Below are 22,461 nucleotides of genomic sequence, written 5' to 3'. Positions count from 1 at the left end.
AAGAGCTCTATCCAAAATATAGAGATAGCCAAGCTTGAGTAAAAGTCTTTCTAGAGTAAAATAAAATGCCTACTGAAGGCCCAGAGATCCTAAGGAGCAGATATAACGCAAGAATTGTGAAAGCACTTAATGGTACCTATTAAAGGATTCCAAAGCCTAGAAGGAAATTCCATCACAAAGAAACATTTTTCGATCATTAACCCAAGAAAACCTCCATGACTGGTGAATCAAACTCTAAGAGAACGTAAAATTATCTGATCCCTTGTCTAAGAAAAGGTATATGGTTCCTTAAAAGAGACCCAATAAGATTCAAAGAGTCTTTTCTAAAGCATGTGTATGCAATTGAGGTTGAGAAGAGCTAATTTATTTTCGGAGAGCACCTATTCCTTTTGTCTCTCCCTATATTGCTCACCAAAACAAAATAGCATGGTTTCTAATGATCTTAATGGATGAAACCTTTGATTGTAAATTGATCAATTGGTGGAAGTCTCTAGGGAGCCACTATTGACGTTGGAATGGACATTTTAGGGATTCAACTAACGCAAAAAGCTAATGCCTCGATTCTTAAGGGGGAAATTGGGAACATGGGAAAAAGTAATGTTGCCCACCATTTATAGACTTTCTTATTATGTGGAAGTGTTTGCATGTGATGAGGAGGAGGGCCAAGGTCAAATGCTGACACGGTATCAAAACCCATAAGGCCTTTATATAAGTTGAAAAGTTCAAAAGAGAAGTAAACCTTGTTATAGGGTGTCTCTTTGTCGATGGATCCCAATCCCATTCCCAGCTTCACCTCGCACATTCAGGAGGAGCTTTTGAACAAGGTGAACGAGCAGGGAGGTTTCGCATACGTTGCTCTTGCGTCGTCCGCCGGCGATGGCGATCCCCACGCTGCCGAAGCCGCTCATGAAATGGCATGGGAGCAGCTGCACGCCGCTCCCTGGCATTCCGTTCATCCCGTGTGGCGTGATGCCTATTCGCTCTCTTGCCTTCACCTGGCAGCTTACATGAATCGGGCAGGGAAGTCTGAGGAAGCCTTGCGCATTTTAGATATGGGTCTCATCATGGGGGGGTGTCTTCTTAAGGTCCACCTCTATTCCGCCATATCGCTTCTTCAGCCTTCTACAGGCCCCAATAAACACGTTTCCTCCTCCCAAGATCTGGGGAAAGCAAACTTGAAATCAAACCGTCCACCGATTTTCTTGACCGAGGGTAGTGAGGCACAACAGAAATCATCTGTTTTCTATGGAGGTGCCACACAAAGAACGGTAGCAGGGAATTGCGGTGAGGCCGATGCTTTTGCTAGTAGACATCCATCTGAGGCGAGTTTTCAGTTCTTGCTAATGCAAAATATAAATTCAAAGGACGTTGACAGAGAGAACTGCTAATCCATACACGCTGGAAAACATTCTCACTCACATCTTTATGCAGGTTATTTCAAACTTACCCGCTGGATCTCTAAACTTCACGTCAGTAAAGAAAAGGGCCTTATTGACTGTGGAGGATTTTCTCTGTGAGTTCTTTGCACCAGGAATGCCAGTGATTATTACAAATGCAATGACTCACTGGCCAGCGGTGACAAAGTGGAGAGAGATGCAATATCTGAAGGAAATCGTCGGAAACCGCACTGTTCCGGTCGAGGTGACGAGACTCCCTACACCCACTGCATACTTGCCTTGCCTTTGCTTCTTTCCCTTTGCGTCTGCGATCACCTTTTCCACCTTGAGCGTTTGTCAACAAATGCAATAAATTATAATACTTTTTATTTAATGCCTTTGACCCGATGGATATGGATAAGTCTTACTTTTGACCGCTTTATACAATTTGCAGAAACGTAGCCGGTATTTGGTACCCCAAGTCCGGTCAATCCGCTGGCCTATTGTGCCAGAGTTTTCTTTGCACTTACCTCTTACAAGAAGACCGTAGATTTGTTTAGTTTTCCCAGGAAGATTAGATGATCTGAAGATATGCGAGTGATAGTTGTGCCAGCCAAAGGATCAAGGTTATCGCAAAAACAAGTCTCAAATGGCCTTCATGTGATGTTTTGCAGATTGGCGAGCATTACTTGGCTTCAACATGGAAGCAAGAGTTGATGACAATGTTTGAGCTCCTTGAAAGGATTCAAACTCCTCAAGCATCTCCCTCTCAATGTGCGTACCTTGCTCAGCATCCTCTCTTTGACCAGGTAAAATTCAATACCGTATGTTGACGGTCACTTTTTCAACAGCAAACCTAAATTCGCAATTTAATTATTTTATCTGGCAACCTGTGGAATGTTCATTTTGTTGAAGCTGACAGATTCCGAAACTTCGGGAAGACATTTTGATCCCAGACTACTGTGCAGCTACTGGTGGTGAACTGCAAACAATAAATGCATGGCTTGGCCCAGCTGGAACTGTTACCCCTCTTCATCACGATCCTCACCATAATCTTTTATCACAGGTGCGTGATGGAGTTACCGTGTCACTGTTGTGTAGTACCTCATATTGTTAATACAAATCTTTTGAGCTAATGCTAAAGGGGCCAATTATTGAATGCTCCATCCTACTAGGCGCTGTGTGTGTGTGTGTGTACGTGTTCCTCTCTCTCTCTCTCTCTCTCTCTCACACACACACACACACACACACAACAAAAAAAAAAGCACACGATCCCACAGTTGGAGTTCCTTTTTTTTGAGCTCTATATCTCTTTTTCATCTTTGTCAAAGGTGGTCGGGCAGAAATATATAAGGTTGTATTCACCAGATGTGTCTAAAGGCATGTACCCTTTCAACGAGTCAATGCTCAATAATTCTAGTCAGGTAATGTTCTCCTTTCTTCTCCTTTCCCCTTGGGCTCCCTATCACTCTCCAGCGTTGGTGCTTTTTTCTCTTCTGCGTCTCTTCCCTTTGTAGGCTCATACATCTCAGTCAAGTGTGGATATCCTTTTCCTACTTCTCTTTCCTTTTTCATTCCCTTTCCTCCAAAGAAAGAAAAGGATTAACCCACTCCTGTAGCCTACAATTATACATGTTTGGTGGAGGCCTGATGACCCTTATGCATTCTATTCATCCCTTCAAGTTCATTGCTTTTGATTGTTTTCACAATGAAAACAAAAATATAGTTCGTTTCCACTCTAATGGGCAATCTTGGTAACACGTGAAGTAATGCTGCCTAAATTTGTATCGCATGTCTTTTTCTCCAAATACTTTTGAGGTAGCACGGCTAGTGACATACATGATGTAACGTCTATTAGATCTAGGGCATGGCTGAAGTATGGGCACAAGGAGGGACTCACTCCTTGTTGTCTTCAACCAGGTGTGCGACTTTGTTTCTGAGGCTAAGTTGATATAGTTCAGTTTTGTCAAGAGTGTAGAGTTGGCAGGTTTGTGGCTAGATAATGGGTGCCATTGGGCATAGAAGCTCAATTATAGCTTGGGAAGTATGAGCCCACCGTGTGGCTGCCCTAAAATGAACCTAAGAGGGAAGTACTGTTACTGCCCACGTGGCAGCCCTCTCCATAGCCCTAGTGGCAGCCCTTTCGGGACACTAATATCTTCGGAAGACATGCAGACAACTGCATCTGCCTTGAGAATTCCCCCGCTGTATGTTTGGGAGGCTCACCCACTACTTGAACAAACTTTGTGACCATAGCATACTATGGAGAATCCCATTAATGCAATTCTACTGCTCCACATTCCTCAGACTCTGGTCCACTACAGTCTTGTTTTAGTCTTGTTTTCAGCATGACCTGAGCAACATGTGTTGGTCATGGCATACGACAAAATCTCCTGTAATAGGGATCTATTTGCACTTGTCGATGTAGCCAGTTGTCACCTTGCAATCAAGTGCAAGGGTGCATGTGACCATAGTTAGGTTCGTACACGTACGGATGTTTTTCCGTACTCCATCCGTACGTCATTCTGTACAGCCTTCCGTATGAGTGTTTTTTTTTGTTTGTTTTTGTTTTGTTTTGTTTTGTGTGTGTGTGTGTGTGGTTGGTTTGGTTTGTTTTGTTTTGGTGTGGGGTGGGGGGGTTGTTGTCGTGGGTTTTTTGTCGGGGGGGAAGGGGATCGATTTTATGCCTGGCCAAAACCTTGAAAAACGCATTTTTAAGCACTATTCTAATTCGTACGCTGCTAATCCACTCTATTGACGAGTCTGCACATCTATTGAATGCACTAAGTAAAGAAGTTTGTGATTCCACACCCACACCACATTGTGTGAGCTCCTAGGCATTACTATCAGTCTTCCACTGTGCGTACCCTCTGTTGGGTAATTTCTAACATTTAATATTAATACAAGTTTGAAGTTTGAAGTTTGAAGTTGAAAGTTTTGTAGCTCTATGTCAATGTAATGTGTACAATGTATATGTTTTTGGGTAAAATTAGGGTCACGTATGTTTCAGCCCTAGGGGCTGAACCATACTCCAGTCATACTTCCACACTCGTATGACGTATGCGTATGGTAACGTATGGAAAAACTATGCATGTGACGCTTCCTCGCTTCCCCTTCCTTCTACTATCTTCCCCTTTCCTCTCACTCCTTTCCAATGTTCTCCCCCAAAAAAGTGAAAATCATGAAAATGATGAACATGAGGTTTGACAACTCCAAATTTCATGCTCTCACAGTCCCAAGATATATTAATCACATTGATTTTCCCAGACTCCTTACAGACCGTCACATGTCGCGGTGGATACTTCCTGGAAAATTCTGGTGAGCATTTCAACATAACGTATTTTACAGATCCAGATGCACAAAGGCCTTGGATGGCTCTCAGATCCACCCTTCTCACACATTGGCTAGTATTTGGACAAATAGTGTACATGCCTTGATGGCCCTTTGGGTGAGCATGCAAGGGTCTGCCCAGGAGGCTTATGCCACGAGGACAGATTTCCTCAGGGAATGGTGGGGCTCCCCGTTCTTCTCAGAGACCACCACAAGGTTGAGGTGGCACTTTCAGCCTCAACTTTGGTATTTTCCTAGTGCTCTGTGATGAGCATGTTTTTGGCCCACTTAGGACGGTTTTTTCATGTCTTGCATGATGTATTTCTGCCATTAGCTTTGCTCTTGGGGTTTCTTGTATACTAAATAGATGTCTCTTCATTGAAACAAAAAAAGATATATTAAAAATCTAATATGCGTTTTCTTGATTTGCTTGTTTTACTTAGTCACCTTCTTCCTTTCTTCATTATTTCTTGTTTTCTTTCTCTTTTCTTCTTTCCAATGTGCAAATCCATTCAATAAGCCATATTATCGGCGGCTGATAGTTCCTAGAACACTCCAAATTCCAAATATGACTTCTTTACTTGCAAAAAAGAAGCATTTTTCTTAGTGGTAACAAATTTAGAGCATGTTGGCTACCACATGGCAGCCCAAGGAAGCGCCGGGTGCGGGGGTCCCAATCCCCGCCCCATAGCCACGCATGCCTCTCTCACATCCACCAAAAGAGCCGGCTAGGATATGAGAGAGGGGCTAACTTCTTCATTATATACCAAGTACCACAGCTGTATCCCATGCTTATGGGATAGTCTTGTACACGTGTCCATTGCACATCAAAGGCCTCCTTGCCCCCCTTTTAATTTTCCATACTACCAAGGTACCATGAGGGGGTTAGGACCACACCAAGCCCTTTATAGGCCAATATTGCTAACACCCCCCCATGGGCCTAACCCACGAATCGAATCAAATCAAGAACTGCCAGGCATCAACCAATGTTGTCCACCCACACAGGGATGTGAACAGCCAATCATGAGGTCGCCCACGAAGAGCCCTCCAATTAAGTAACTGCCGCTCCCATTGATGTAGGCCATCAATTCCATGCGCCAGCCGCCACTTTGAGAAACGTATCGTATGCCGCCATCAATTCACGTGCCGCCTCTGCACACAACAGTCGCAACAATGCAGAGCATGCAGGGTCGCCACTCCCCATGTGCAATTGCTTCCAATGCAGTTGCCGTGCAGTCCACGTATATCCATGCCACAGTCCGCCGTAGGCTGACTGCCTGCTTTGATACCATATGTTGGCTACCACATGGCTTCCCAAGGAAGCACCAGGTTCGAGGTCTCAATCCCCGCCCCATAGCCACGCATGCCTCTCACATCCACCAAAAGAGCCGGCTAGGATATGAGAGGGGCTAACTTCTTCATTATATACCAAGTACTACAGTTGTATCCATGCTTATGGGATAGTCTTGTACACGTGTCCATTGCGCATCAAGGGCCTCCTTGCCCACCTTTTAATTTTCTATACTACCAAGGTACCATGAGGGGGTTAGGACCACACCAAGGCCCTTTATAGGCCAATATTGCTAATAGAGCAGGCTATGACAAGCTGTAACTGAGTGCCCTGATCATTTTTTTGCAGCCAGAATGGTTTCTGATTCATATTCATAAGCCTCCATTGCCACAAAGACATGTCACGCGAAAATAAAGATTATATCAAATAAAACCAGGGAGGGCCGCAATTAGACACGGATTAGTTCATGTACTACTTTGAACAATCGCACATGATCAAACAAAGAATTGGCTGGAAATTGATCCAGTGGAAAAGCGACCAATGTGGACAAAGTAATAATGAGATGTTCTAGGTAGAGGCATACTAGAAAAGGAAAAGAACTGACAGAGGCGTAAGAGGCCTTGCATAGGATTGGCAGCACCAGTGCATGAAGTATAAGACAAATGTTTGCTCCATGTTGTGGACAGATTAAGTTTCTAAAGTACCATGCCAACAATCATTCACAATATCCCAGAAGGTGCTTATTACCTTTGCCCTTTATTGCTATGAAAATTAACTTCTATTACATGACCTAAATTTTGAAACCTCACAAAGTAGCTCCTCTGCTTGACCACCAAGCCTCTGTGCTCATGTGCAATTGCATGTGAGCATGTGTGCATGTGTGCACGTGTGTGCGTGGGGTTGTGCGTATGCGTGCACGTGTGTTTGTGTATGTGTGTGCACGGATGTGCATGCATGTGCGTGCACTTTTTCAAGTCCTATAGGATCACTCCTAGAAACCAGGTGCAAGCATTCAAGAAATGCAGTACTAAGATAGACATTGTCAAGCATTTTTTAAAATGGAATGAATCACTGGTAAATAATTAAATTTATACAGAGATTGAACAAAACCTTATACCAAGACCTAGTGCACAAATGAGCCAACCTACCAATCCGCTTCATCATTTAAGATCTTTAATTTGATGTCCACTGTAGCATGAAAAAATTAGAATAGCTGTATCCATCTTAGAGATGAATCTTAAGAAAAGTATTGACTATTGCAATCATCCTTTGCAGTGCAGTTCAACCCTAGTCAGTAAGCAGTCTTTATGGAACGTGGTCAGACAAACCTGGTCAGCCAAAACCGACTGGCCAGTTGGTTTGCTGCCCCTTGGTTGGCTGGTTCCTAGCCCTATATAAGGGGCCTTTGGCCCCCCTTTGCCCTCACTCAGCTTCCAGCCTTCCTCAGCTCATAGCCAGCCCTAAGAGTAGCCCCTGTGCCTCCAGATCTGGTCCCAGACAGCAGCAAACTATAGCAGCTCAGTTCAGCCTGACTTTGGGAGGCATATGCAGCACTTCAGCAGAGATTTGGACCAGCAGACAGAGGGAGGTTTGGTGGTTGTTTCATTTCTTTGCAGTTTTCTTTAATAGTTTGCGCAGCTCTCTTTTCAGCTCTTGTCACTCAGCTTTCTCTCAGCCTCACACAGTCATCTCAAGCTCCATATCTCATATTTCCATCCTCCTTTCATCTCTCTCACTCATGCAGCTCCACTGCATGCTTGGGGACAGCACAAGCCTTTTCTATAGTCATGCATAATGGTCTACATCTACAGTGTGGGGTGTTGGCCTTGGTCGAGATCGGGTTGTTTCTCAGGCATTCGTGGGTCAGCTCTTAGTGTCGAAGGGTCATCCTCGGAGTTGCATCCCGTGCTCCTTGAAGGATTGTTCTTTGTATATTTTGCAGTTCTCCAAGTATAAAGCAAATTCTTCCCTATTGGGAAAGAGGGCCCTCAGTGGGTACAAGGACCCAATCTGGTGTCCTCCACATTGTCTCTCTAACCCTAAAACTCTATCTTCTCTTCCTCTTTGTGGTGCATACGCATACGCCTCGCAAAACGGTTTAAGATTACACGATCATTATCTGCTGCATGTTACATTGGTATCAAAGCTTTGGTGTGTAATCCAGCTTGACTTCGCGAGTGCATGGTCTTGTTGATCCGAAAAGGACACGTAGACTAGCATCATGGAGCAGCAGAGGTGACAATAAGAGCAAGATTGCAACTACTAGGAAGACAAAGAAAGTAAGCTTCAGCTCATCACTCAAGCAATGTTAGAGAAGCTCATGGACCAATATCGACTCCTCCTAGCCCAGCTCGAAGAAACTTCATGGCAGCTGGGTAAAAAAGACGGAGACACAGTGAGAGCTCGAAGAAAAAAAAGCTACAAAGGAGGAAAATTCTGAAGAAGGCAAGGGAATCTCAGATTTTGAAAAACTCCTCTTGTTGATGCGCGAGGAGCACCAAGAGGAGGCGAACAGATGCTGGCCACTACGCATGCTAGCATGAGTGCAGCTTCCCCCTTCACAAAAACAAAGGTTACTCTACTCACCCGGTCCACGCCAGACTTCACGAAATACGAAATTAACTGCGACCACTCAGCCATTTTGCAAAATTTTCATCAATTTGTTGTTCATTTTCTGCTAGCACTTATTCAGGACGAGCAAGACAAAGTTCACCTCACTGTCCCTTATCTGACCTGTGAGGCGGTAACCTGGTGGCAGCATTGGTCCAGTAGTTATACTGATTCAACCATGCATGTCACGAGTTTTAAATGGGATACGTTTGTGACCGACCTCAAAGCTCGGTTTCTCTAGTTATTGAATCTGGAAGACCAGTTTTGTCGTCTCGCCTAGAATGGTCTGTTGGTGCTAACCTACAACAATAAGGCTATTACCTTGGCCAAGAAATTAGGCGTGTCCGAGAACAATAAGCTGAAGCAGTTCATTAGGGGTTGGACTCTAACATTTGCTTCCTTGTCTGAAACTTTGACCCGCTCACCTATAAGCGTGCGCTTATCACACTCTGGTTGGAAGAGATGGAATGAGAGGTTCGATCTACTGATCATCGTTGGAAGATCGTACCTGAGCGACAAGGTTGTAAGCTCCTGCGAGCTTCCCCCTCCCCCTCCGTACCTCTACCTCCCCCTCCCTCGCCATCCCCGCTCACCTCCGTCTCACCCCCCCTCGCTCCTCCGCTCACCCTCGCCACGCTCACCCCCCTTCCCCGCTCCGTCCACGTTCACCCCCCCTCCACGCTCACCCCCCCCTCCCCGCTCCGTCCACGCTCACCCCCCCTCCCCGCTCCGTCCACGCTCACCCCCTCCACTCTCACCCCCCCTCCACGCTCACCCCGCCTCACCCTCCCCGCCTCGCTCCGCCCCCCCTCGCCACGCACACCCCCCCCCCGCTCCGTCTCTCCCCTTGCCCCTCCGCTCCATCCCTCCCCGCTTCCGCTCCACTCACACCCCCCCCGCCTCCCGCTCCGCCCACCCACCCCTCGCCCCCCGCCCTCGCCCCCTTTCGCCTCACCGCCCCCCCCTCCGCTGTCCGCCCGTCGCTTTTTTTTTTTTTTCCGCCTCCCCCGTCCCTTCGCTCCTCTTTTTTTTTTTTTTTTTTTCACCCTTCCCCCCGTCCCCCGTCCGCCTCTCGCCCCACTCCGCCTCTCCCCCGCTCCCGCTTCCGTCCCCGCCTCTTCTCCACCGCCCCCGATCCCTGCCCCCACTCCTCCACCCCGCGCCATCTCCGCTTCCTGCCTCCCCATCCCGCTTCCTCCGCCCCTCGCCCTCCATCCTTCCCGCCACACCCAGGCTCCACCCTCCCGCATCTACCCCCCTCCCTTTTTGGGTGGCAGCCTTTTCCTCATCGGAAGCCTCGCAGTTTGTCTTGGCGGTATGGCGGCCCCTTGCCCGGAACCGGAGGCCCAGACGGACCCTCCCTCTCCAGATGCCTACCGCGTCATCCTGACAGAGCAACAATCATCTCGGGTTCAGGAGGTTGCCAATGACTTTGCCCTTACCTCTGTTTATGGCAGAGTCATTGGACATTCCCCCTCCAGATCAGCCATCAGGGACTGGCTCCAGTCCACCCTCATGCTAGAGGACGGCCATATTGAGGAGGTGGCCCTTATGGGAAGGGGCATCTTCTGGCTCAAACTCTCCAATGCGAAAGCGGCGAGCAACCTGATTGCTGGCTCCCCCACGACTGTGGATGGAAAGATTGTCATGATAGTCCCGTGGTACCGCGGATTTAGCGCGGCGGATTTTGATGCTCGGTTCCGTATACCTCGTCATCCAGTGACGCTAGTTTTTCCAGGTCTTGCTGCTGAGCTACGGCCGATTGTCAGGGACCTGGGCTCCCACTTTGGCTGGGTTATGCACGATACTTTCGCCGATGCGGTGACTACGGCAGGAGCTCCCCGAGTCCGTGTGGCTGTGGCGGATCCTGCGACTCTCCCGACAGTGATCGAGATCGTGACAGATGCCGGCAGCATCACCCAGAGCATGGTAGTCACCGGACAGCCAGGGCAGTGTTTGAGGTGTCACGGCTTCGGGCACCTGGCGGCTGTTTGTCCACGCTTCGCCAGCTCTTCTCGACCCCCCCCGCCCCCCCCTCTCCGCCCCCTCCCCCCCCTCCGGGCAGCCACGCCAGGAGGAGCAGAGGCAGCCGGAGTCCGGACCAGAGTTAGCTGGCGGCTGGACTGAGGTTAGAAGGAAAAGGGGAAAGAACAAGAAGATTTCTGATAAAGGCAAAGAGGCTGAGGTTACCCAACCTGCAGTTGCACCTCAGAGACCTGACAGGCAGCCGCCCCAGGGACCTGGGAGAGCATCTTCTTCGACGGTAGCCCACCCTCCACAGACTCAGGTCCCCCTCTCCTCCTCTCCCCAGCCTCTTCCCATTCAGCCCCAGGCCATCCCCCATCTGCACCCCACTTCTCCCGACCGCAGCTTCAGCCCCCCCCTCGTCCTCCTCAGTCTTCTCCCCCTCCTTCTCAACCCCAGTTCCAGATGCATCCCCATCCCTCCCCCCCCCGCCTCTTTCAGCTCTCCTGCAGATCTAGTTGCACCGACGATTCCTCAGCCGAGGGCAGCCCCCGAACCCCCTTCTCCTCCTCCTCCACTAGTCGCCCCTGAGGAGTCTGTGTTGCCTATTCCCCAGCCTCCTCCCCCTCCCCCTCCCCCTCCGCTGGCAGGACACCCTGAGTCTACACCTTCACCGGAGCAGGCTTCTCTGTCCGCTAGCCCCTCAGTAGCAGACTCCGACGGGCCTCAGCTTCAGGAGAGAGAGCTCTCCTGCGACTTTTACAGATCTGGCCCCTGGGACTACTTGGATGTGGGCGACCTCGGGACTTTCCCTGCTTGCCTCGACATCAGTATCTTCCTGCTCCGCAAAGGGGCGGATGGGAAGATAGCCGCCTTGGCCCCCAGGGATGGCCCTAGCTTTGCTTTCACGTTCCTTAGCGACGGCACCGAGACCTGGACAGACGACTCGGTATGGGAGGCTCTCAGGGAGCAGACACATGCTCAGGTTTACTCCTGGATAGGCCCGTCCGGTGGGCAGCTTCTCGAGACTCAGTGGTCCGAGGGTGACGTGCGCCTGCGGTGGCGTTGCGCCGCCAAACGCTTTAGACTGATTGTGATCCTCAGGCCCCCCCTGTCTTGGCCCCTCCCCCAAGATGTCAGAGCCTGGACCCCTCAGAAACTCCGCGCTTTCTACGGTATGACCACCTCAGAGATCTCGAGCTGGCTCGAGAAAGCTTTCGTTCATGGTACCAAAGGCCTCTCGCCTTTGCTGAAGGTGTTGAAGGACGGGTAGGATGACCCCGCCTCCCCCTCCAAACCTTCCCATAAGCGTCAGCGTCTCCACTCCGAGATGTCAGCTTCTTCTTCGACTTCGACCGCGAGCAGACAGCTGTCCGCAGCCTCCCAGCCCTCACCATGAGCCTACACCTCGTTTCCTGGAATGTGAACGGGTTTCACTCTTCTGGAACCCGTGGTCCTAGGAAGCTCATTTTGAGACAGGAACTTCAGCCAGCAGTGATAGGTCGTTTGGATGCACTTCTGCTCCAGGAGCACAAGCTTTCTGCGGCTCACTCCCGCAGATGCGGGAAGATTCTCCTTGGACGTTCTCACACTTATTGGGAGCCCTCGATCGGCGCACTGGGGAGGAGTGGTGGTGTTTGTACCTCCGTGGGCGAGCAGCTAGCCCAGGGAGTTTTCGGTCATGGCACGCTGATTCCAGGCCGTGCCCTTTGGGTAGGCCTGGAACTGGAGGGATCCAGAGTTGGAGTCCTCAACATTTATGCTCCCATAGATCTCCGTTGTAGAGCCACCTTTTGGAGGACACTTACAGGATTCTCCCAGACATGGATTCCTGGATTGTTGGAGGTGACTTCAACAATCTGGAGACCTTGGAGGACCAGCAGGGCAGAGGACCGGAGTTTACAGGTATGTCTCAGGCAGAGCAGTCAGCTTGGGACTCTTTTATCTTTGCGACAGGAGGAAGGGACAGTTGGCGAGACCCGTCCTTCCGACGCTGGCACGGGAGCTTGGACTTTTCGTGGGGCTTCCGCAGGGAAGGAGGCAGACTCCTGGAGAAGCTGGATAGATTTTATGTTAGTGATTGGGCCATCGGCAGAGGCGGTCAGGCGGGTATAGTTCCAGGGACGACACTGTCCGACCATGCGCCTGTGTTCTTATCATTAGATTCGGCAGCTCAGTCCCTTCCCCCCCGCTCATGCCGGATTCCTGACTCCATTTTCTCGAGGGAGGATGTGCGCAGCAGTATTTGCAGTCTTTGGAACAGACTGGGGCGAGTGCGTGGATCTGGTTGGCTCGGTGGCGCAGGCTTTGCAGGAGTCCAGCCAGATCTGCCAGCTCGCAGCCCTACAGGTTCGACAGGATTGGTGGGGCAGAGAGAGAGCTCTTCGGAGGGACCTCGCCTCCATTCAGCGACTCCAGCAGGCTTCCCCGGGCTCAGAGGAGCTTCGGATCCAGGCCCTTCGAGCCAGAGCCCTTCTGGAGGAGACACTCCAGCGTCGCTCAGAGTTTTCCTATCACGTCTCTCTCTCCTTCTGGGCCCGGAAGGGTGACCGGATGTGCAGGGAGTTCTTCAGGACGCATGGCCAGAGAGCTGCAGGTGATCAGCTTCGGAGTCTCAGGACAGCGGATGGTCACATCGTTACGGATCCGGGGGAGGTCTTGGGGTTGGCCACTGACTTCTACAGGACCCTCTTCCAGCAGGAGCTGCTTGCCCCTCGTACTCGACGTGACCGTGAGGAGGTGTGGAGGCACATTCCATCCCTGGTCCAGCCTAGCATGCAGGCGACGTTTGCACTCGCAGGTTTTCGTACGCGTGGGTGGGCTTCCATACATCTCTCCGTACTCCTTTTTCCCCCTGGTTTTTTCATACGTTTGTTTCCTGCCCGTTCTGTTGCTGTTCGTACGTCCTTTTCTGTCCATACTGTACGTATTTTTGTTTGATCGTTCCTCCGCTTTTTTCCGTACTGTCCGTACGTCGTATGCACATCCCTTTCTTTGTTTTGTCCGTACTTCGTCCGTACCATTTCTCTGTCCGTACCTTTGCCCAACCTGTCCGTACTGTCAGTCAGTTCAGCCCTGCTATGTTTTTTATTTGTTCATTTCTTTAGTTCTTTCCTGCTGTTTTTCTTTCTTCTCTTGTCCTGCTATCCTTTTCCTGTTCATTCACTCCCTCTGCTACAATGGCGGATTGTCCATATGAGAAGACCTTTCACATAGAAAGATCACTTCAGAGTAAAAAGCAAAAGTAGGTGATGGGTCTGGATGACCCCTACATGCCTCTACAGAGGCTCAGTTGATATATGAAATAATGCATGAGGGCTTTGAGGATACAAGGAAAATTTGGAATGATTAGGTTCCTTCCACATGTATCATGATCGAGATAGATGATATCTTCGACCCCGTGAAGGATTATGCCAAACACGCCATCATTATTTTCATTCCGGGACGGATGCCTGTTGCTACAGATGTTGGCAATTGGAACCTTGGGTGGTTGCTATGTCAAGAAAGTGCATTATGCAGCGAGGGGTTTTTTGAAGTGATAATGGCTGATGAAGAGCACATACAGATTTTGCTGGAGCACTCCCCACTCTTCTATTGTCAGCAGATGGTCCATGTATTACCCTGGTCTCCTACCAAGGATTATCAGGCATTGATTCGGCATCGCTACCTTGTATGGGTAGAAGTTGTGGATTTTCCTCAGTGCATGGCTTCTGTATTGCCAAAAATTGCAGCCTCTCTTGGTAAGGTGGTTTGTCCACCGAGACCAAATGGCAATTCGAATCGCTTTTGCATTTTGTGGGACACAGATAATCCCACACCGGCTTCTTATTCAGTTACTATCAATAATGTTTCCATGGGCAGTGCTTTCTACAAGCTGAAATGGGGCTGTTTGCAGGTGCTTGCTTTGAATGTAAGCAATTTGGGCATATGGCTTTGCAATGCCCTTCCCGACCTCACAGGATGCCAGTACAAATTGAAATGGTTCCGCCTCAGAGTAAGAATGCCCATCCCTTTTCGTTTAGCTTGCCAAGAGATTTTCGACACAGGCCTTCTCTCGTAGTCCTTGAGCAGGGGGTGGATCTGTTTGATTCCGAAAGGGGGAGATAGGACAGATATTTGACAATGGAGGCCGATCACCTTGCTTGATATTGCATACAAGATCCTCGCCAAGGTTTTGAGTTTGCGATTACGATCCTATCTTACTGACATCATCCATGACACATAGACTGGGTTTGTCCAGGAGCGCAACATCCTGACCGTTCTGGGAGGCAGTGGATTGGTCCAGGGAGGAGTCACAGCCGTTGGCCGTCCCTCTCTTGGATTTTGAGAAGGCCTATGATAGGGTGGAGTGGTCTTTTCTGGAGGGCACTATGAGGAGATTGAGTTTCTCAGACAAATGGGTTAGAGGAGTTTCAGCGCTATATGTAGGGAGCTCTAGTGAGATGCTCATCAGAGGACACACAGGCGAGGCCTTTCCTCTTTCTCGCTTGGTCTGTCAGGGCTGCTCACTCGCTCCCTTTCTCTTCTTGTTTGTGGCGGAGGCTTTGGGCTACTATTTGAGATCACAGGTGGCGGGTCTTAGAGGGTTGAGGCTCCCAATCAGACAAGAGGAGGAGCTACTACTTGACTCGGAGTTGCAGATGACACTGCCTTGTATGTTGAGGGCGCTACAACGAGTCTGGAGAGAGTCAGAGGCGTCCTGGCTATTTACTGTGGATCAATTGGACGAAATCCATAGGCTTCTTCACAGGCTTTGAGAAGATCCGTGAGTGGGGGAGTGACTTTGGCTTCAGATGGATACCGTGGGGCCAGACAGCGAGATACCTCAGATGCCAGGTGGGTATTGACATCATAGTAGAGCAGCAGATTGCCCCGGTCTTGGAGAGTGTTCAGCGCAAGCTTCTCTATTGGAGCTCGGCCAAACTCTCCCTAGCAGGTCATGTCTCGGCCTGGTATATTGCCTCCTGCTGGTGCTTTACAGAGGATGCATTGGGTAGTTGTGTCGGTTAGTATAGAACTTCCTTTGGGCAGGCTCAGACGGCACGAGGAACACTAGGGCTCGAGTAGCTTTGCAGATGGTGATCATGCCGCAGGCACTGGAGGCTTGGATGTCATTGATTCGAAGATGCAGAGCAGGGCCCTTCTGGGCAAGTTGGTGGTTCATGGCCTCACCCCAGGTGCAGAGCCTTGGAAGCTCCTCTTACAGTGAGGGCTTCTGAGGAACACCCCACGCACTGGGGGACAATTGCAGCCTTCACATAGATGGATCTTCTCAGAGGCCCCCCTTACGAGGAAGGGCTCCCCCCTGATGAGGAGTCTTCACAGGGTATGGCAGAGACTGGTAGGGGGTCTCATCTGTGCTCTGCCCAAATGTAGAGAGGAGTTTGAGCGCCAGCTCCTTATGTGGCGAGATCAGGGATCAAGAGGGATGTATGCTCGGATAGCGGACTCACATTGGTTGGGCACAGTGGGATAGTGGTCCAGCAGGGTCCTTTGGCCGTTGGAGTAGAGTATCTATGCAGACAGAGGAAGGCTTGATGCCCTAGCGCATGTGCGAGGGACAGGGCAGCGGATGGGCGAGATTGACTTAGCCATTTCGGAGTCCTAGTGAGAAGGACTTCACGTTTGGAGAGACAGTAGATGTTTGGGGCAGTTTTCTCGTATTGGTGTTTTTTTTAGGATGTTGATGCAACGCGGTAGCATGCACCTCGGCTTCTTTTGTGTAGGACTTGGAGGCCTACTTCAGCCACTCACTGAGAATGACCCGGAGATGGATGGGAGTCTTGATGGGATACACTGGCAGATGATCAGAGTGGTGGGACGTTTGGGGAAGGAGTGGCACGTTGATCCTCCCACTATCTCAGAGCAGGATACCTTTAGATGGTGCCTTTGGCTATGGGAGGGTAGACCCCTGAGGGAGGTCCAGTGGGATCCGGGAGAGTGGTTTTGGCCCTCCAAGGGCGGCCTAGCTGAGCAGGTGGATGAGGTGTCCTTCTTTTCCTACACCACACGGATTGGCATGAGGCTTCAGATGGACTCGTCGAGGTGGACCCCTTTGAGGGAGAGACATTCTGTAAGTCTATGGAGACAGAGTTAGAACAACTTACTCAATTATTGCGCGTTGGGTTTATTCGGCCATTCTCATCACCTTTTGCGGCTCCAATTTTGTTTGTTTAGAGAAAGGATTAGTCAGCACGACCATGCATCGATTACATGGCACTCAATAAGATTACGATCAACAACAAATTTCCAATGCCTCGCATAGAGTACATTTTAGAGCGTTTAAACGGTGCAAAATATTTTTCGAAGATAGACCTTAAGAGTGATTATCATTCGACGCAAACATCCCAAAGACAACATTCAGGACAAAGTGAGCTCATTATGAGTTCATAGTCATGCCATTCGGTCTCAAAAATGTGCCACCTACATTCAGTAAGATGATGTCACGGGTGCTCACTGAGCCTATAGGAGTGTGTTTGTTCATCTTTTTAGATGATACCTAGATTTCCTTAGTCACAGCGGAGCAACACTTACGGGATGTGCGTAAAGCTCTTCAGCTTCTGCGTGACAATTAGTTATATCTCAATGCAAAAAAGTGAGTTTGGACTGATAGAAATCTAGTATCTAGGTTGTATCATCAGCGCCATTGGCATTTCGCTTGGACCTTGAAAAAGTTCAAGCAATCACAAGCTGGACAGTCCCCACGATAGCTTAGGGGATCCGATCTTTTGTAGTGCTTTGCTAGACCTACAGCTCGCACATGCCAGGATTCTCCACCACCTCAGCATGTTAACAGATCTATTAAAAGGGGTTAAGGCACGCCGACAAAAGATTTTTGTGATCGACGTAGCTTTGCAGACCTTCCACGACCTACAACGGTTGGCCACTACAGCTTCCATTACGAAAATAGCATCTTGGGATGATCCCTTCCTAGTCATCACCGATGCAAGCAATGTTGCCATTGAGGCAGTTTTACAGCCAGAAGATAGATCCATGGCATACTACAGCAGAAAGCTCAACCCTGCCGAAAAGAATTACTATGAGGCTGCTCAAGAAACAACACTGTCAGTGAGTTATCTGGCATCATTGTGTTTGCCAAGATGCCATTGGACCCCCTATATGCATGGCCTAGTCTCTCACATGGAACCTGTCAAGGCAGCTCTAGCAAACCATTCTACCTCCTCTGCCCAAACGAAGAACTATTGGGAAGCTTGGAGAACTCCACCTGTCACCATGGGTCCTTGCCAGTGATGGTGAAGATAAACTGCTCCCACGCACTACGCTCCGCCTCGAGCATATAAAAAAAGAGAATTTTTTGTGCTTGTCCTACTTGAACTCGAGGTTGTTTAAGTCTCCTCCAACAACCCAAGAGCCAACGTGAAGGTGGCACTCCATGAGCCGCCTTCAGAAGGCGGAGCATTGCGGGCAACAAGTAGGGGTGTACACATTCATGAACCCATCTGGGAATCCCCCATCCGAAGACCCATCCATACTACTCTCTTGGTGATGAGCTCGCCCTGGTCGTATACCTCCGTGGTGACCGTGTATGAGATAGAGATACGTACCCTACGACTCTTGTCAACTGCAGGGAACTAGACCTCAGGGCCTTTCGTTGGGAGAAGGTGGTGGTAAAGACTATTAATGTGATGTTGAAAACATATGCTCCTGTATCAAGAGAAAGTCCATTGTCTGTCCTACTACAGCCCTCTATAGCTCCTGAAGTATTAGTGCTTGCGGTTGTTGGCGTGCATGATTGTGGAGCCCGTGCACGTGCCAACTCATCAAAGTCTAGCTCTTGGTGAGGGGGGGTGGGGGAACAGGGCCCGCATATGGTTGGGGGCTGCAGACTTCCGAGGCTTCAAAGGGGGCTTTGAAGGAGAGTAGTCCGCATTCGAGCGTTGTCGTATTAGCGCTCTACTCCAGTCTTCAAAGACCTCTACATCATGAAAGAAACCTCTACTCCAAGCTTGCTAGCACACGGTTGCAAGGTCCAGTCCGTAGCCTGCTTAAGCATAACCTCTGGTTTTAGATAGATCACTCCTACTGCAATGTCCTATCCCCACCTTTCTGGTAGGAAGCCCAGCTGAAAGTTAACGTGTCACCATGAGTAACTCATAGATCAATGCCATGGGGACCCATCCAATCCTCCACTTTGCCTCGTCCTTGCAGGAGGGCTGAGGTTTCGGGCGAGGTTGATGCCCCAGCGGAGGGGGACCCGTAGATGGTGAAGAAGTGGGACTACAGCGGTGGAAGAGTGGGGAGGCAGTGGGAGGGGGCGGGTAGTGAGAATAACTACCTCAGGGGATGGTTGGAGGCTGAGTAGTGAAAGTAGCCCAGGAGAAGGGGGAGGGACTACGAAGAGGAGGGGATGTCTGGAGGAGGGGGAGGATTGGTTGAACAACAGTCAGGGACAAAGTGGCTAGCTGTCCTGTGGCCTATTGTTGTGCAGGAGCCTGAGTGTACTGGGCCACTAGCTCCTGGGGATCTATAGGAAGGTCAAAGAAAGTCTCATCTTCTAGGGTCTAGGGCTGGCCTGAGGGGTCACACTCCAACTGTTTTCCTTGAAACTAGGAAAGGTGCCTCTCACTCTGCTCACGCCCTCTCTAAGTTTGATGTGTCGCCTCTGATTTTTCGTGACCCTCTTGCTCAGCTTCTTCCTCCTCTCCACGTAGTCCACTTACCCTCAAAAGACTCCGCCCAAGGGTTTGGGACCATAGTTACTAGGGAATGGCATTTCGACATCCGGAACGCCGTTCCAGGAAACAGGCCGAAACCAGAACGGCCCTGGAACATCCCCTTTTTTTTTCTCTCTTTGAAAGTTTCAAATGGGTATTTTAGAGCTTATATAGAAAGTTTAAAGTTGTGAAGTGTTAGTTTCTTTCATTTTCTAACATAGTTTTATGTCATGATGACGTGTCATGTATGGCGTGGCATTCCGGTTTTGGTTCCCCTTCTCGAAATATTCATGTTCCAACACCCTAATTTTCGGAACATTCGCGTTCCTTGGTAACGTTTCGACACCCGAATTTCCGACATAACCATTGCTTGGTAACTATGTCTGTGACTCGTGCTGTTGCTCTCCCTCTTCGAGGGTCTTGGGGTAGATCTCCTTCAGGAGAGTTATGGGCTCTCTACAACCAACAAGAGTTGGGGAACCCCATTATTTGCCACTACTGAGATTGCTCTATCTGGCGGAGACTCCACCATTGCCGAAAGCTCTTCCAATGGAAGGAAGGATGGCCTGGTACTCCCTTGAGAGCCGTGGGAAGCAGAGCATCATCGGGAAGCGGGGCACGTGATGGCTCGTGTCCATGTCCTCAATTGAAACCATGATACCAAGGGAAGAGATATACCAAGTGCGGGCCAAGGAAAATGGGGGTTTGCTCGACAAGTGCCAAGGTGGTGTCATGTGAGCTCAACTGGAGAAGAAAAACTCATCTCCCATAGACGGTGACATCCTATATGTGGTCCGTCTCTAGCGCTTAACTTACCTATAACCAATCCCGTATCTGACTCCTCGAGGGTGCGAGCCCAACAATTCTGCCCACCACAGGCCCTGTCCTGATTGTGTTTATCCTGTGGAGAAAGTAAAACCTTGATGGTAGAGGGAGTCGAAGGTGCTGCCATTAGAGCCCTTCTTGCCAGACTGAAGTCACCAACAAGCTTCTTTTATCCAAGCAAAAACAAAGACCTCTGTGCTGTGAAGAAGGAAAGGGAGGCAGAAATTAAAGGGAGGAGCGAGGAACAAGATCCCCACTTGAAGACCAGCCAAATGCTTAGGCAGGTAAGCTTGGAGGGCTGGCTGAAAAACAAAGAAAGGAGCTTGCAACCAATGGAAGGAGGCTCAGGCACTTCAGAACTAAGCCCAATATGCTGAAGGAGAAACACTGCTCAAGAAGGGACTAGTCGACAACAGAGTAGAGCAGCACCAAGGCCAATCAGCCAAGCTGAATGACCAGCTAGGGAGCTCCAGCAGCAGAAAATGGCAAAAAAGACACTGCACGGGATCAAGAAAGAACTTGTGGACCCTGAGAAAGCTGCCTCAAGCTGTTGCGATGCCTTCAGAAGCTTAAACAAATTGGAAAACCATCCAAGCAGGCTCTCCAGCAGTCGCGACACAGTAGAAGGCCACTCTTGAACTTCGAACAACTTCAGCGGGCTGCAACAAGCAGTCGGGCTCATGAAGAGAGCAAGCCAGTATAAAGAGCTCTAGTTGGGCACAAACTCCTGTCCCAGCTACAAACTGAAGGTTGGCCTCCAGCAAACAATGGCATGGCCAAACACAGTCGAAAGGATCAGCAAAAGGGGCTGAGGAAGCGAGGATAGAGGTGGGATGAAACCGAGAAGGGGAGAGCGAGGAGGAAGGTGGAAACAAAGTGGAGAAAGGCAATGCCAGGGACAAAGGGCAGTGACGATGAGCAGGGAGCGAGCTCCTCATTACGAGTCCAACTAATTGTTGCCCTCTTATTTGCTTCGCAGTTAGCTCAGGATGCATTTGGAATTATTTTAGTTTGTCAAAACTTTTTTGTGTTTATCTTGCACAATGCTTCTGTTTTCTAAGGCTTTCCACAATTGGGAGCATCTTATGGTCATGAGTAGTCCGTCTCCACAACTGGGAGCATCTTATTGTCATGTTGAGTAGTCCATCTCTTCTCCACGTTGTCTAGCATCAGTATTCAAAATCTGAAACATCAGTGTGTATTTAGGCTTCTCAAATTTATGGAGCTTCAACATTGGGGTGGAGCCTGTCTTGTTTTTCATCGATTCGAGAGAATGCTACTCTTATATGACATGTTTGGTTTAGCTAAAATAATAGTTAACCTTTGCACAGGTGCACAGTGAGATTAAGACTTCAATTAAAAACTTCTGTGCACTCTGCTTGTGACTTTCTCTTGAAGTTGTAGCCTTCTTTTTGCAAGTGATGCTTTTAGGGATTTAGGTTTTTTGATACTCGTTTTTTTTCCTGCTGGTGAAAGGTTGATTTAGACAACCCTGATTACAATCAGTTTCCTCTTGCAAAGGGCTTACCTTTCTTGGACTGCATATTAGAGGAGGGTGAAATGCTATATATCCCTCCAAAATGGTGGCATTATGTGCGATCTCTCAGCTCAAGTTTCTCTGTCAGTTTTTGGTGGAGTGTTGCAGATGATTTCTGAAGGAGCAAGATCTGACCACCCTGGTGTAGATCTCCCAGAATTGCTTTTATTGTAAATATGCTGTTGCATGTCTCTGATGCCTATTTGATGGAACGATAGCTCCAGGTTTCATTGTGCTTATCATGTTAGTTAATAAAAACAGCGCAAGATTGTACAGGCAGGATACATAACACAAAAATCATACGCTGATTTGTCTTGAAGTATATTTTTAGAAGATGTTTTTTGCATTAATGGTTCCATTAATCCTGGTTATATTTCTTAGATTTATGAAGATCAATTTGCTGTTATATTTCCTCAGATTTTCCAGGATTTGTAAGGAACAGGTTCCATAACGTAACAAATCAAAATCTTTTAAAACCTTCCAAATTTATCTTTTGTTCAGGACTCTCTCTCTCTCTCTCTCTCTCTCTCTCTCTCTCTCTCTTGTGGGTCTTGGTGGGTTGAGGCTCTGGTTTGTGTTGTGTATGGTGTGTGTTCAATTCTTGGAATCCGGTCTGATGAGTCGTTTTGGCTCCCAGTTTGTACCCTGATGTTCAAAAAACTCTCCACATGTAAGCCATCGTTGAGGCTCTGGTTTGTGTTGTTGGGTGTGTGTTTGATTCCTGGAATTACATCTGCTGAGTTGTTTCGGCTATTGGTTTGTACCCTAACGTTCAAAAACCATCTATGTCCACGTATAAGCCATCCTTCCCCACCAAGTTTCAACAAAGCCGTGTGGGTCTTGGATGTTGAG

The 22,461-nt window shown here is 48.9% G+C and overlaps 1 protein-coding gene across 2 annotated transcripts; it reads left to right on the top strand.

Moving 5' to 3' along the window:
• Window positions 1-754: 754 nt before the first annotated feature.
• JMJD5 (2-oxoglutarate (2OG) and Fe(II)-dependent oxygenase superfamily protein) lies at window positions 755-21,892 on the top strand. Of its 2 annotated transcripts, XM_087399738.1 has the most exons (6): window positions 755-1,322; window positions 1,432-1,641; window positions 2,051-2,185; window positions 2,299-2,442; window positions 2,708-2,800; window positions 21,549-21,892. In XM_087399738.1, exons 1-6 carry the CDS (start codon window positions 765-767, stop codon window positions 21,726-21,728), a joined length of 1,320 nt encoding a protein of 439 aa, XP_087255864.1. In that variant the 5' UTR covers window positions 755-764; the 3' UTR covers window positions 21,729-21,892. The 2 variants fall into 2 exon arrangements, with proteins under 2 accessions (XP_087255864.1, XP_087255865.1); XM_087399739.1 differs by lacking the exon at window positions 2,708-2,800.
• The last annotated feature ends 569 nt before the right edge of the window (window positions 21,893-22,461 follow it).

Source organism: Dipteris shenzhenensis, chromosome 28, assembly GCF_047967505.1.
Source record: "Dipteris shenzhenensis isolate YYH24624 ecotype China chromosome 28, Dip_SZ_1.0, whole genome shotgun sequence".
Taxonomy (NCBI): domain Eukaryota; kingdom Viridiplantae; phylum Streptophyta; class Polypodiopsida; order Gleicheniales; family Dipteridaceae; genus Dipteris; species Dipteris shenzhenensis.
Note: the sequence above shows the minus strand (reverse complement) of the source record. Positions and strands in the feature narration are given on the sequence as shown.

Excerpts from the sequence above, each read along its gene's own strand:
- JMJD5 (XM_087399738.1), top strand. The coding sequence starts at position 765 with ATGGATCCCAATCCCATTCCCAGCTTCACCTCGCACATTCAGGAGGAG. Across the intron at positions 2,443-2,707 it reads ACCATAATCTTTTATCACAG|GTGGTCGGGCAGAAATATAT; the intron begins GTGCGTGATGGA and ends TCTTTGTCAAAG. Across the intron at positions 2,801-21,548 it reads TGCTCAATAATTCTAGTCAG|GTTGATTTAGACAACCCTGA; the intron begins GTAATGTTCTCC and ends TGCTGGTGAAAG.